Consider the following 14,791-nt stretch of genomic DNA (forward strand, 5'->3'; position numbering starts at 1 on the left):
TACTGACCTCTGGATTCACCACTATTTTGTGTTTCAGAGTCTGCTTTGTACAGCACTAGAGATGATGAAAGCGTACTTCTCTGTACTGTTAACATGCCACACCAATTTCAGGCCATTTCACATACAGACATCATTTGCTATGATGTATAAAAACGTCTTTAACAATTTATTTCTCAGATAATTCTACAAATGCATTTTCAACTTTTTTTACATACTGTCAACTGCCTTTTCAAAATCAAACACAGAAACAGCAGAAAATCAAAATACATCAAATTGGCTTGATTTTTCAAAAACTAACCTTTGATGTCACAAGTATAAAATTTTAAATACTGAGCATTAATGCACTTTCCATCAGTATCTAGAAGTAGACCAGGCATGCTGCTTAACTGGAATCATTACAGGACTGAGAACAAAAGCATTCATGGCTTTAGGAAAGATGATTTTTATAACGCAGCCCTGGTTGTGAACCCTTCAAGCTAGTTAAGGAGTGGCACCGATCCCCATCAGCAGGACTAGTGTCCAGCCCTCCCAGGCTAACAGGAAAAATAAAGACTCAGTGCTTTGGAGATGGATTACGAGAAGCTGAGAGCAAAAAAATAAGAGACACCTCATGCTTCCATTCAGTGTCAAGAATCCTGGGGGAGGAAGCAGGTTTGGGAGGGAAGATGGCAAATTCGCAATGAATTAATTTCAAGAAAATGTGAGCTCACCGCAAGCAGCCGAGGCACAAATAGGCGATGCCCCATTCCCAGAAGTTCCAGCACCCGACATGCATACTCATTCACCAGCTTGCTTCTCTCGTCATGCATGTCCTGGGACTTTTTGACAGGTGGTGTGAGCTTGGCAGCTGGGGTTTTGCAAGGTACCCCTTCTTCCATGAGCAGTAAGTAGTAAGTATCCAGAGTGAGAAGAACAGGCTTTGAACAGTAATTTCAAAAAGTGCAAGATTAGGAGAGCCAGCCTCAGATCTTTGAAATGGGCTCGGATGGCCGCCTACAGCAACGCCCGTCGGTCTCTCAGAAAGAGAAAAGCATCTTTGCTAAGAATCAAGGAAAAATATGATCCACCGTGCTGGCTCAGCCAGAGTCCAAAGTAGGTTTGAAAAACAAACCAGAGAAAACATGGATCTAAAAATGTACCTAAAAAGCAGGAAGATGGCAGCAAACAAGTGCAGGAAAGCTCAGACAGGAGAAAAGCAATGGAGAGATTTCAGGACTCACTGTCTGGGGATGTGTGTGTGAGCAGACAGCAGCAGCAATAAGAGCAATAAAGCCAGGGCAGTTCTGAAGCTGCAAAGAGAAAAGGATGAGCTCATTGCAATCTCTGATTCGTGACAAGCGTGGCGGCTGCCGCTGCTGCCTCTCGCTGTGAATCAGTAATGAAGGGGTAGGCAAGGAGGGGGCTGGGAGGAGGGGGGGTGAATGAGCATGCAGAGAGCCTCTCGGGGGAGAATGCCGTAATGAGAAGCCAATAGTGAGCGGCTGGACAGCTGAGCTCCCCTCCCTTCACCTTAAATCAATTCAGCTGTGAGGGGTTTTGCTGTTGAATCCCAGGCTTACGGTGTATGAACTGCAGCCTCTAACATTTGATGGTTCGGAAGAAACTGGCCTGCCAGCTGATATAATGACTTGTATTTGATCTGCTTCTGAATATTGCAAATACAGACTCTGTGCACCCCGGAGACGGGCAGGTAGGGCAGGAGACCCTCATCCCTCCCGGGTGATGAGTGGGAGAGGGGCAAGGACATCGTGATGGACTGCTGGGGAGGAGAGCAGCAGGCAGCTGCTGAGAAGCTGAGAAGCCATAGCCCATCTTTGCACAGCTTGTGCGGGACTGAATCAAATAATTTAAATAATGATAATTTCCAGCGCTGGGTTCTCAGGAGGCATTTCTAAATCTGGAGACGATGGGCAGGGAGGGAATGATGTCAGCACATGCATTTGAACTGATTCTAGAAATTCACTGCACATTTGTAAGGAAAATGCTATGATGTCACACCTTAAATTGCCTCGCATCACTCCCATGCAGGGAACAGGCCAGGTGCCTCTGCCATCTGGGTAAAGACAGCCTAGCAGGTATTACTTCATTTCATTGGTCTGGATTTTAGAAAGCATGTTTTTATGCTGCTTCATTTTTGAATTGCCTAATTATAAAATGGGCTATGTAACAGAACAATACACATTTCTAATCGGAGCAGACAGTAATATTCCATACATATCTAACGTACAGAAAGGTGGTAATTTAAAATATTGTGAGGAGCTCTATGGATCTAAAACACGTTAACTGCAAACACTTCTGCAAATGTATATTTAAGCTCTAAAAATAATTTTGTCTAACATGTCAAGAAAAAACATATTTAGTTAAAATACTAATGCCGAGTAAAAATCCGTAGCACGGGGTCGTTGAATTGAAATAATAAACACATTCATGAGTAGTTAAAATGTGAAAATAATTTTAAGTTACTGTGAACAAGCCTAGGTAAGTACTGCAAAAAGCACAGACAATTAGAAAAATAAATTAATTGGATTCAGTGTGATACACCACCCACAGTGGACTCCTTTCAAATACAGGTAAATTTTCCTGGATGAGAATTTTTTTTTTTTAAAAAAAGGACATTATTACCAAAAGTAGCCCCATCCAAACAGGTCACCTTGGCTCATAGTGACACACGAAGCAGAGGGGAAAATGGTTAAAGCAGAACCAGCAGAAGGCATAGGTCAAAAATGACAGATGACAATGAGGCCTCAACTATTTATCCTCTGGTGATACGGGATTTAAGTCAACTAAAGCACCTGCAAATTCTGTGCAGTATTGCATAAGCTATTTAATACAGGCAGTCTTCTGAAAGCTGATTTAAGTATCTCAGGTTGTGAAACACTATTTTGCAGATGAAAACCTTCCGTATGGGCTAGTCCAGGGAGCTGGGTTCTGAAGAGGTGGAGGCCCCAGCATTTCTGCCGAGGCTGAGATTAAGGGTCTTTACTTTCAAGAGAAGCCAAGAGTCTCTTAGGAAAAAAGAAACCACAACCAACACGCGTTTCATTCCAGTTTAAGGTTATAGTGAAGACTGTGATGGGAACTCTCAATACTTTCCCAAGTCCCTCCACATGCAGTTCCAGAGATTCTGGTTTATTACCTAGTTTGTTATTATGTATATAGGTAAACACCACAATGTTGATCAGTTATCCACCAAAGGTTAAATTATCAGCTTACCAGACTGTATCTTTGTAGGGTGAAAGTATTTAAAGAAAAGGAAGTAGCTTTTCATATTTTTTTCTGAATTTTTGAAGTGTTTTCATCTAATTTAAATACACACTGGTAAAAGTGATATTCTAGAAACATCAGGTTCTATCTTCCTCATGTGAATGAAAACATTACTCAAAACATTAAAAAGGAAGAAATTAGAGCATTATACTGCATGTACTGGTGTACTGGGTCTGGCTGAGCCAGAATTGGTTTTCCCCTGTAGCAGCCCTCATGGTGCTGTGTTTTATGTTGGGAGCTGGCAGGGTGTTGATAGCACACTGGTGTTGTGGCTACTGCTGAGTGGTGCTTACACAGCACCAAGGCTCTTTCTGACATTTCCACCCCCCCAGTGGGACAGGGTGGGCAAGATCTTGGGAGGGGACACAACCAGGACAGCTGACCCCAACTGACCAAAGGGATATTCCAGACCATACAATGTCTGCTCAAGTATAAAGCTGGGAGAAAGGAGGAAGGGGGTGGGGTCACCCTTGGTCCTCCGAGGCAACCACTACGCGTATTGGAGCTCTGCTTCCTGAGAAGGCCCAACATCGCCTGTTCATGGGAAGTAGAGAATAAATCTGTTTTCTTTTTCTTGCTTCCTCACGCGGACCTTTGCTCTGCTTTGCCTATATTAAAACTGCTTTTGTTTTACCCACAAGGGTTGGGGTTTTTTTCCTATCTTATTTTCTTCCCCCTCTTTGCCCTGTTGAGAAAAAAGGGGAAAGGGGGGGGAAGTGATAGAGCGACTTGGCATTTAGCCAAGGTCAAACCACCACAGTCTTTTCTGGCGCCCAACGTGGGGCAAGACAACGGCAGTTTTATATTAATTGTGCTATAGCTATAGCAGATATTAAGTGACAAGCTCTTGTGCTGGTCACGGGTTTGTTGATTGTGCTGCTTATCTTTATTTTGCTAAGCTCGGGAATATGCTGGAAGAAATTGGGAACATCATGAGTGGTTTTATTCTGCAGGCTCCCAAGGTACTTATTCATCCTTATGTTAGCTCTTTGATACTGTTCATTAATGCTGTTCGCCTGTTGTGGGCTGTGTGGAGCTCGGTATGTTTTGGTGTAAGAGAAGGCAAATTTTGGTTAAGTCAATACCAAAATGTGCCCTGAGGTGGCCTGTCCCTGGGTGGCAGGGGGAGTGGAAGGATTTGGGCAGATTCCTAGGATGGTTATCACCTCCTGTAGCCTGGGATCTTACCCCTGAACAGGCAAGCAACCCCGCAAAATTGACACAACACCTGATAGAAGGGTGCCTTGTCTATTCCAATGAAAATCAGCAACTCCCAGCGCTGTACTGGGGCCTGGCCTGTGCTTATCGAGCTGCAGTTCAGTGCTCTCAAAGGACTGTGGTGGAGACGGGAACTCAAACAACAACAACAACAGCAGAGATTGCCCCAGTAGTAAAAAAGAAACAGTGGACAAGGAGAACAACGGGCCCATACCCTCGATTAATAAGGGAGGAGAAAGAAGAGGAAGAAGCAGGTCCTTCAGCAAAGGGGTCAGAAGAGGGAATAACAGAACTCAAACAGGAGGCAGAAACTACCCGGTCCCTGACGTCATCAGAACTGCGAGATCTGCGGAAAGACTATAGCCGCCAGCCCGGTGAGCCGATTGCTGCCTGGCTGCTTCGATGCTGGGATAATGGGGCTGATGCTCAACAGCTGGAAGGTAAGGAAGCCCAACAGCTGGGTTCCCTTGCTAGAGATCGAGGAATTGAAAGGGGAATTGGAAAAGAGATAGCAATTTGCAGTCTGTGGAGACGGCTCCTTTCAAGTGTTAGAGCAAGATATCCTTTCAAGGAAGATCTTATGGACAACTCCCCAGGGAAGTGGACTACTGCGGATGAAGGTGTCCAGTACCTGAGAGAACTAGCAGTGCTGGAAGTCATCTATGGTGATCCAGATAATGATGAAGCCCCTAAAAATCCTGTGCACATGGGCCATGTGGAGGAAGGTGATTAAAGGTGCACCATCCTCGTATTCTGCCAGCTTGGCTGCGATGTACTATCCAGAAATGGATGTGGGAGAAGGACTAAGATGTACACCAACTGTGGAGGCAGTCTCTTCCTGGCTTCAGAACTTTGAAGAGAGTCTTGGTACCTCCTCATCTCTATGGGCGAGCGCCCTGGATGTCAGGAGCACCCCAAGAAATCGGTTCTCTTCCGCCCCAGTCAGAGGGAAAGGAAAACCCAGGCACGTGACACGTGGCGAACTTTGGTTCTTCCTGCGTGACCAGGGGGAGGACATGAGGAAGTGGGATGGTCAACCCACCTTCAAGTTGGAAGCTCGTGTACATGAATTGCGAGGAAAGACCCCTGCCAAGAAGAAGACATCCAAGAAGGTTGTTAATGTAACTGGTGTGAAACCACAAGAAAGTAATCAGTGATCTCCCAGATACAGGAAGACTGAGATCAACTCCCTTGACCCTGATGAAGGAATCTCCGGCCTGGCACAGCAAGGGTCAGACAGTGAATACTCTGACCAAGAACGGGAATAGAGGGCCCCTGCCTCCAGCCAGGAGGAGGAAAGGGATGATCAGGTGTATTGGACAGTGTGGATTCAATGGTCTGGCACATCAAATCCACAGAAGTACCAGGCTTTAATTGACACCGGGGTACAGTGTACATTAATGCCATCAAGTTATAGAGGGGCAGAACCTATCTGGATCTCAGGAGTGACAGGGGGATGTCAAGAACTGTCAGTACTGGAGGCTGAGGTTAGCTTGACCAGGGACAAATGGGAAAAACATCCCACTGTAACTGGCCCAGAAGCCCCTTGTATCTTGGGCACTGACTACCTCAAGAGGGGGTACTTCAAAGACCCAAAAGGATACCGATGGGCTTTTGGTGTGGCCAGTGTGAATTCAGAGAAGGTCAAACAGTTGTCTAATCTGCCTGGCCTCTCAGAAGATCCTTTTGTTGTAGGACTGTTGCGAGTTGAAGAACAGGTGCCAATTGCTATGAGGACCGTGCACTGATGGCAGTATCGCACGAACCGAGACTCTCTGGCTCCCATCCAAGAACTGATCCGTCAACTGGAGACCCAAGGTGTCATCAGTAAGACACATTCGCCTTTTAATAGCCCAATATGGCCAGTGCGAAAGTCTGACGGAGGGTGGAGGTTGACAGTAGACTATCGTGGCCTGAACGAAGTGACACCACCACTGAGTGCTGCTGTACCAGATATGTTAGAGCTCCAGTATGAACTAGAGTCAAAGGCAGCCAAGTGGTACGCCACAATCGACATCGCCAATGCATTCTTTTCAATTCCTTTGGCAGAAGAGTGCAGGCCACAGTTTGCTTTCACGTGGAGGGGTGTCCAATATACCTGGAATCGACTACCCCAGGGGTGGAAGCACAGCCCCACTATTTGTCATGGATTAATTCAAACTGCACTGGAAAAGGGTGATGCCCCTGAACATCTACAGTACATCGATGACATCATTGTGTGGGGCAATGAGGCAGAAGAAGTGTTCAAGAAAGGACAAAGAGTAATTGAGATTCTTCTGAGAGCTGGGTTTGCCATAAAGAAAAGCAAGGTCAAGGGACCAGCACAGGAGATTCAGTTCTTGGGAATAAAATGGCAAGATGGACGCCATCATGTGCCTATGGATGTTGTCAACAAGATAGCAACTATGTCTCCACCAACCAACAAGAAGGAAACACAAGCTTTCTTAGGACTTGTGGGATTTTGTCGAATGCATATTCCAGGTTACAGTCAGCTGGTGAGCCCTCTCTATCAAGTAACCCGGAAGAAGAACCATTTTGAGTGGGGTCTTGAGCAACAACAAGCCTTTGAGCACATCAAACAGGAGATAGCTCGGGTGGTAGCTCTTGGGCCTGTTCGGACAGGACCAGCTGTGCAAAATGTACTTTACACATCAACTGGGGAGCATGGCCTCACATGGAGCCTCTGGCAGAAGATACCAGGTGAAACTCAGGGTTGACCATTAGGATTTTGGAGCCAGGGATATCGAGGATCAGAAGCCCACTACACTCTGACTGAAAAGGAGATACTAGCAGCATATGAGGGGATTTGAGCCGCTTCAGAAGTTGTTGGTACAGAAGCACAGCTCCTCTTGGCACCGCAACTGCCTGTATTACATTGGATCTTCAAAGGAAACATCCCTTCTACACACCATGCAACCAGTGCTACCTGGAGTAAATGGGTAGCATTAATCACGCAATGAGCTCAACTGGGAAAACCCAACCGTCCAGGGATCCTGGAAGAGATCATGGACTGGCCAGAAGGTAGAGATTTTGGAGCACTGCCTGAGGAGGTGGCTCATGCCCAAGAGGCACCGCCATATAACGAGTTACCAGATGAAAGGTGTTATGCTCTGTTTACTGATGGATCCTGTCGTGTGGTAGGAAACCATCGGAAGTGGAAAGCTGCTGTGTGGAGTCCCACAAGACAAGTCATTGAGGCCACTGAAGGAGAGGGTGAGTCAAGTCAGTTTGCAGAAGTAAAAGCAATCCAACTAGCCCTAAAGATTGCTGAACGAGAAAAGTGGCCAGTACTGTATCTCTACACTGACTCCTGGATGGTGGCTAACGCCCTGTGGGGGTGGCTACAGGGGTGGAAGACGACCAATTGGCAGCGCAGAGGTAAACCCATCTGGGCTGCTGCATTGTGGCAGGACATCGCTGCCCGAGTGGAAAACGTGGCTCTAAAGGTACGTCATGTAGATGCTCATGTGCCCAAAAGCCGTGCCACCGAAGAACATCAAAACAATGAGCAAGTAGACAAGGCTGCCAACACTGAAGTAGCTCAGCTGGACCTGGACTGGGAGTGCAAGGGTGAGCTATTTGTAGCTCGATGGGCCCATGAAACATCTGGGCATCTCGGGAGAGATGCAACGTACAGATGGGCTCGTGATTGAGGGGTGGACCTGACCATGGAGGCCATCTCACAGGTCACTCATGAATGTGAAACATGTGCTGCAACCAAGCGAGCCACACGAGTAAAGTCTCCCTGGAACAGAGGGCGATGGCTGAGTTTTCGATATGGCGAGGCCTGGCAAATTGACTATATCGGACCATTGCCACGAACACGCCAAGGCAAGCGCTACATACTCACCATGGTGGAAGCAACTACTGGTTGGCTCGAAACGTACACTGTAAATCATGCCACTGCCCGAAATACCATCTTAGGTCTTGAAAGGCAAATTTTATGGCGACATGGTACTCCTGAAAGAATTGAATCAGACAATGGGACCCATTTTCGAAATATTCTTATAAACTCCTGGGCAAAGAAACACGGCATTGAGTGGGTGTATCACATCCCTTATTACCCACAAGCATCTGGAAAGATTGAAAGATACAACGGACTGTTGAAGACTATGTTGAGAGCCTTGGACAATGGGGGATGGAAGCACTGGGATATAAATTTAGCAGAAGCCACTTGGCTAATTAACACCAGAGGATCTGTTAACCGTCCTGGTCCTGCCCAAACAAAACCCCTTCATGCTGTGGGAGGAGATAAGGTCCCTGTAGTACACACAGGGAAATGGCTGGGGAAGGCAGTGTGGGTTGCTCCTCCCTTGGGAAAAGGCAAGCCCACTCGTGGGATTGTTTTTGCTCAGGGACCTGGATGTACTTGGCGGGTAATGCGGGAGAATGGGGCTACTCAGTGTGTGCCTCAAGGAGATTTAACCTTGGGGGGAAAATAATCTGTGGGCTGAGTTGTATGTTGCAGGAAGTGATGGAGGAACTAGGAACGATGAAGAGTGAACCAGATACATGCAATGATGACCCAAACCTAGCCGGTGCTGGAGCCCAACAGTCAAACATACTGCTCCTGTCCTGAACACAGATGGGAGCCAAGTCACTGAGCATCTGGAGGAGTGAAGAAAGATTATGAAATGGATAAATGAGTGTTATGTGGGACCTGGGCATGACATAAATGGTATGGAATAAGGGGTGGAGACTGTACTGGGTCTGGCTGAGCCGGAATTGGTTTTCCCCTGTAGCAGCCCTCATGGTGCTGTGTTTTATGTTGGGAGCTGGCAGGGTGTTGATAGCACACTGGTGGTGTGGCTACTGCTGAGTGGTGCTTACACAGCACCAAGGCTCTTTCCGACATTTCCCCCCACACACAGTGGGACGGGGTGGACAAGATCTTGGGAGGGGACACAACCAGGACAGCTGACCCCAACTGACCAAAGGGATATTCCAGACCATATGACGTCTGCTCAGTATAAAGCTGGGAGAAAGGAGGAAGGGGGTGGGGTCACCCTTGGTCCTCCAAGGCAACCACTATGTGTATTGGAGCCCTGCTTCCTGAGAAGGTCCGACATCGCCTGTTAATGGGAAGTAGAGAATAAATCTGTTTTCTTTTTCTTGCTTCCACGCAGGGACTTTTGCTCCGCTTTGCTTATATTAAAACTGCTTTTGTTTTACCCATAAGGGTTGGGTTTTTTTTCCTATCTTATCTTCTTCCCCCTCTTTGCCCTGTTGAGAAAAAAGGGGAAAGGGGGGGGAAGTGATAGAGCGACTTGGTGGGTACCTGGCATTTAGCCAAGGTCAAACCACCACAACTGGGAAGCAAGTTACAGAACTGACTAGAAGCACAGAGGTGAATGGGCAGAGTCACTGGTGACTTGTGGGCAAAACAGGCAAAAGGACTGATAATTCAGAGCACTGTCCATGTAAAAAGCCTTAAATTCTTCCTTGCGTAAATCAGACTTTAATAAGTTAATAGCTAACTCTCATCCTTATGGAAATTCAGGTTTGGTTCATTTTGGGTAAGGTCTGGGCTTATGAAAAATGGAGTGAAATGGTTATTAAATAAAGTCTTTAAATCTAGAAACTTGTAATAGGATCTGATAGTTAGAGGCTAACACCAGATGAATTCAGGTTATATATAAGGTGCAAATTTTTAGAGATGTGGAACATTAACTACAGAATTAGCTTCCCAAGAGATGTGGTCTACTACTGTCATTGTGATTTTTACATCAGGCCTGGATTTCTTGTTTAAAAAGAGGTCTTTAAAATCCAAAAAATTCCAAGGCTTGGAAGAAAACCCCTAACTATCAGCTGAACTCCAATGCTCCGTGTTTTCAGGAACTTCCTTCACACAGCGTAACAGTGAACCATCATTCAGATTTGCAATTTGCTGCCCCTTACACTTCCTACCATTCTTAAATACTTTGACATCCTCACTGAACACTACTTCTTATTTTTATCCATGTCTGACCAGGAACTGTGATTTTTCCTTCATGTAAACTTCACTACCCTTATCTATGCCATTAGATTACTGTCCTGCATTCTTCAGAAGGGCCTGACTGAAGTGAGCTTAAAAACTAAAAATGGCCCAAAAGGCAGTAACTTGCAAACTAAGCAGAATGTCTTATGATAAACACGTATTACTCACGCTTTGATTTCCATGTCGTAGACTATCTGGTCTGTAAGTACAGTTAAATTCTGTTTCTGGCCTTCCTATCCATGACATGTCTGTTTACTCACATGGTACTGATGCAGTTCAGATCTGCTCAGATGTACACAGCTGAGGTCCACTGAACTCAAGAAGTGGCTAATGGCAAAATATTCTCTAAGCAAGTAAAATTTTACAGAATATGATTTGAAATTATCTGTATTTTCTGAATTCTGTAGCAAGATACCAACCATCTTGATGGGGAGTGCTTTATAAATCTCTGTACTTCAAAATAGACCAAATTAGAACAACATATGGGACATTATGGAACATAAATATATATATGTATATATATACACACATATGTACATAAACACTGACATAATATTTGGGAAAGGCTCATGGGATTCCAAGAAAAATGATGGGTTTCTATCTATCATTTTATGACAGTCAAAGAGGAGCTTTGTGCTTCTTGTACTATTTTCTATGGAGAAAAAAGTATGTGCCATCATGACTACTGCAGCTTCTATCTTTAATAAAGCCTGAACATAAATATGTTCACTTTAGGTGTTCATACTGGTTTAGTTCCCAGGTAACACTGTTCTCACTTGCATGTTTAACAAGGCATGACAACTTGCTGTAAAAACTGGCAACCTGCCCACCTTGCATAATTTTAAAATGATGACCCTACATGAGCACTGTAGATTTCTTTCTCCCTCTCTGCATCCTCTGTCTGCCCACATTCTCCCTGTGCAAGCAGCTCAGTCTTCTGTGTCCTCCTTCTGCCCCAATCCTGCCTGCAAAACCACCACTAGTCTTGCCTCCTATCCTGCACTTTGTGTTGACAAGAATATCAAATTTTTATGAGAATGTACTGAAAGGCCAGTAAAGAGATAAACTAAACATTTTCATAATTGCTATATCAATTGCTAATTGATCAATGCCTATTTAATATGATTAGCATCTCCCTTCTATGTCAGCTGTTAAAGAAAAAAAAAGGAATTGGATTGCTTTTAACATTTCAGTGGCAAAAATTACTGACTTTGAAAAGCAAAATAGACTCTAAAACTGGAAGACCAAAGAAGAAAGTTCTCTTTCAAGTTTATTCCTACAAAAGAATAAGACACATTCTGCACCAGAACAGCTCTGAAAATCCATATGAATTACATCATGCCCACAGCAGGAACTTCACCTCTTACCTTATCAGAAATTTCTTTGTCCCTTCTGTTCTTCAGGTCTAATTCTAACTGTGTAATCTGGGTTTAGTGAAGTTTACATCTTTATCACTAATATTAGAGACAACACGATAAAACAATTCATTTCCAGAGTAGATTTGATCAGCGATCTGTGCTGGGGTCTGTGCTGGTCGGCCTATTCTTAAACAGCTTTGAAAAAAGGGTGAATCGTGAGGGGACAATGTTTGCAAATGCTACTAAATTATTCAGGGTTTTAAAGGCAGGGGCTTACAGTAAAGAATTGCAGAAGGACTGTAAGAGACTGAATGACTGGGCAATAGTACGGTAAATGGAAGTCAATGTAGATAAATGTAAATTGATGCGTATGGGGAACAGTATCAATTTTACATATAAATGATAGACTCTGAGCTGAGAATTGCTACTCAGGAATGAATCTTGGAGTCACTGTGGACAGTTCTATGAAAATATGAACTCAGTGCAGAGCGGAGGTCAACAAAATAAATCAAATGGTAGGAATTAACAGGAAAGGAATACAGATCTAAACAGAGAATGCCATTATTCTACAGTGTAACTCCATGATGTGTTTTCTTCTTTGATAGTACACATTACTCTGGTCCTCCCATCTCAAAAAGGAGATAATAGAGACAGAAAAGTATTTATAGAGGAAATAAGGCTCATCAGAGACTTCCAAATGAGGAGGCAAAAAATAGACTTAAGATTATTAAGCCTGGAAAATAGAGAGTTGATAAGAGATATGTAGACTTATAAAATCATGAGTGGTGTGGAGGAACTGAACTGTCCAAAATGCCTCCAACATAGGAACCACGAACCTCACATGAAACTCAGGTGACAGGTTCAAAGCGAACAAAATGATAATTAAGCTGAGAAAATCTCCGTGGCTAATAGTTTACATGTGTTCCAAAAGTCACCAGACGAACCCATGGAATAACAATCCATACAGAGTTATTAGACATGAGACACCACTTCTTTCTCAGAGAGTCTCCAAGACACAAGTTGCCAGATGAAAAAAAAAAAAAAAAGAGTATTATTGCCCCGTTCTTCCCGTTCTTGCAGTCTTTCCCATGTATCCACTGTTGGCAACAAGATACTGGGGTAGATAAGTCTACAAGTCTGATCTGGAATGACTAATTTTGTAATTTTATTTACTTCAATTACATACTTAAGAAAATTTTTTTCCCACAGAATCACAAGATTTGCTAGATACATGAGTCATATACAGGATATTGAAAAGTTTCCAGTATCTAGAAATTATGAAAAGACAGTATAATGGGGAAATGCCATTAACACATACATCAGGGTTCAGTGCTGCTAAACAAATGCAGTCTAATAAATTCCATGCTTTCTCTGCTTTCAGTCTTCTGTTCCTTTAAAAAGAGAACACCTCTTCTCCCTCAAAATTAAAAATTTATGGTGAACATTCAGCTAATAGAAATTGAACTGATTTTAGGTGTGAGGAGGAGATCAAATGGGCTAAGTAACTAGCCAGGACAGGATGGATTTTTAGCATGCAAATAAAGGTGGACAGTTAAAAATAGAAAACTGGTTCTGTTAGGGCTAGAAGATCAATAGCCTGCAAGTTGATTGATTCTGGACATTTTCAGGTACAGATTTCTCTTTCTAAAGATATCATCTCCAAACAGTCACCAAGTACTGGTTTTTTATGGCAGGAGGAGTGGGTTGGGGGGCCAACTTCTTCAGCCTAGCAAAACCTACAGTTTAAGGATCCCCTCGATTTAGGAACTAGAAAAATAAAAGCAGTGATCTGAGAGCCTTTTTAAAAGTGAACTCCTTGTCCTCTGCCTAATGGAGAAGACCTTGAAAAGAGAACAGTCAGTTCTGGTCTCTAGCACTGAAGAGTTAAGACCCACTTCTGTATCAGAAGCTTCAGCACTGACCCTGGGATTAGCTACTTAAAGAAGCTATAAAAAATTGGTGTAAAGGGCAACATCTGTTTTGTTTTAGATTCTAATGTGGACACTTCTTTTTTATCTTCAAAAGAACCGTTTGAGGATTTTAACGCACTTATAGAGTGGACTAAACCAGATCACCTAAAGTCAAACCAGGTTTAACTTGGAAAGGAACCCTGTATGTCACTTCATCCAAACTCCACCTTAAAGCGGTGCTGATTTAAACATCAGTTCAGGCTCCTCACATCACTGCAAATGCAAAGTAAGAGCTGAGAGAGAACAAAATAGCTGTTTTATCTCTTGGAGACATGGCCTAAGTTCCGTTGCCTACACACTCAGTGCACTTTTCATGTGATACCTCTCAAAAAGTTACAATAATTGCCACAATTTCATCCCCAGCTGAAAGACAATTCACATTTTTTAATTATCTCCATTTACAATATGCAAGTTTTACCTAAAATAAGCACCTGTCCAGTCTTCATTGAGATCCTCAGATGTTAATCTAGTGAGATTATACAAAACATCAGTATCTTATTTCAGCAAGACATGGAAGAATTTGGTTGTTCTGCTTAACTATTCCTCTTATACTACTCGTTTTCATCTGACTGATGAAAGTTATTTCATTACTTGCTGTTATGAATTGAACCCTTTGGCTTTTTTCTTGTTTGTTTTCTTAAAAGACTACACTACTATTTAAACACTAATGCTCCAGGCTAGATAGTGGCAAGTGAAAATTTCAGAGCAGGTGATAAAGGGAGGCGTAATCTCAAGGGAATGTCACAGTGGCTACTTCGCTTTACAATGCAAGCCACACATCTGCCTGAAAAAATAGGTAGAACCTACCCTTGAACAGCAGGTTCTAAGGTGCACAAAAATGGATGACTGCTCTGGCTATCTCTGGGTATGTCCACTTCTCATGAGCATAAATGTTTGAGCTACGCCTTTAACACAGAACAAAATTTCAGATCTAATTTTAAAGTTCTGGGTTGGTGCAAGTGGTAATTCAGGAGATAAATGATGGACAAAATCCAAGACAGATT

The 14,791-nt window shown here is 43.7% G+C and overlaps 1 protein-coding gene across 12 annotated transcripts in view; it reads right to left on the reverse strand.

Moving 5' to 3' along the window:
- Window positions 1-14,791, reverse strand: part of RABGAP1L (RAB GTPase activating protein 1 like) — a 263,849-nt gene that overhangs the window by 75,557 nt on the left and 173,501 nt on the right. Inside the window, exon 1 of one of the 12 annotated variants that reach the window (XM_074877059.1) lies at window positions 711-1,267. The exons of 10 other annotated variants lie outside the window; for them this stretch is intronic. In XM_074877059.1, the coding sequence (XP_074733160.1) occupies window positions 711-878 (168 nt within the window). In that variant the 5' untranslated portion in view covers window positions 879-1,267. Of the gene's footprint in view, window positions 1-710; window positions 1,268-8,332; window positions 8,921-14,791 lie in introns of those variants that run through there. One more of the 12 variants, XM_074877060.1, reaches the window with a different exon arrangement.

This window comes from Strix uralensis, chromosome 8, assembly GCF_047716275.1.
Source record: "Strix uralensis isolate ZFMK-TIS-50842 chromosome 8, bStrUra1, whole genome shotgun sequence".
Lineage (NCBI taxonomy): Eukaryota > Metazoa > Chordata > Aves > Strigiformes > Strigidae > Strix > Strix uralensis.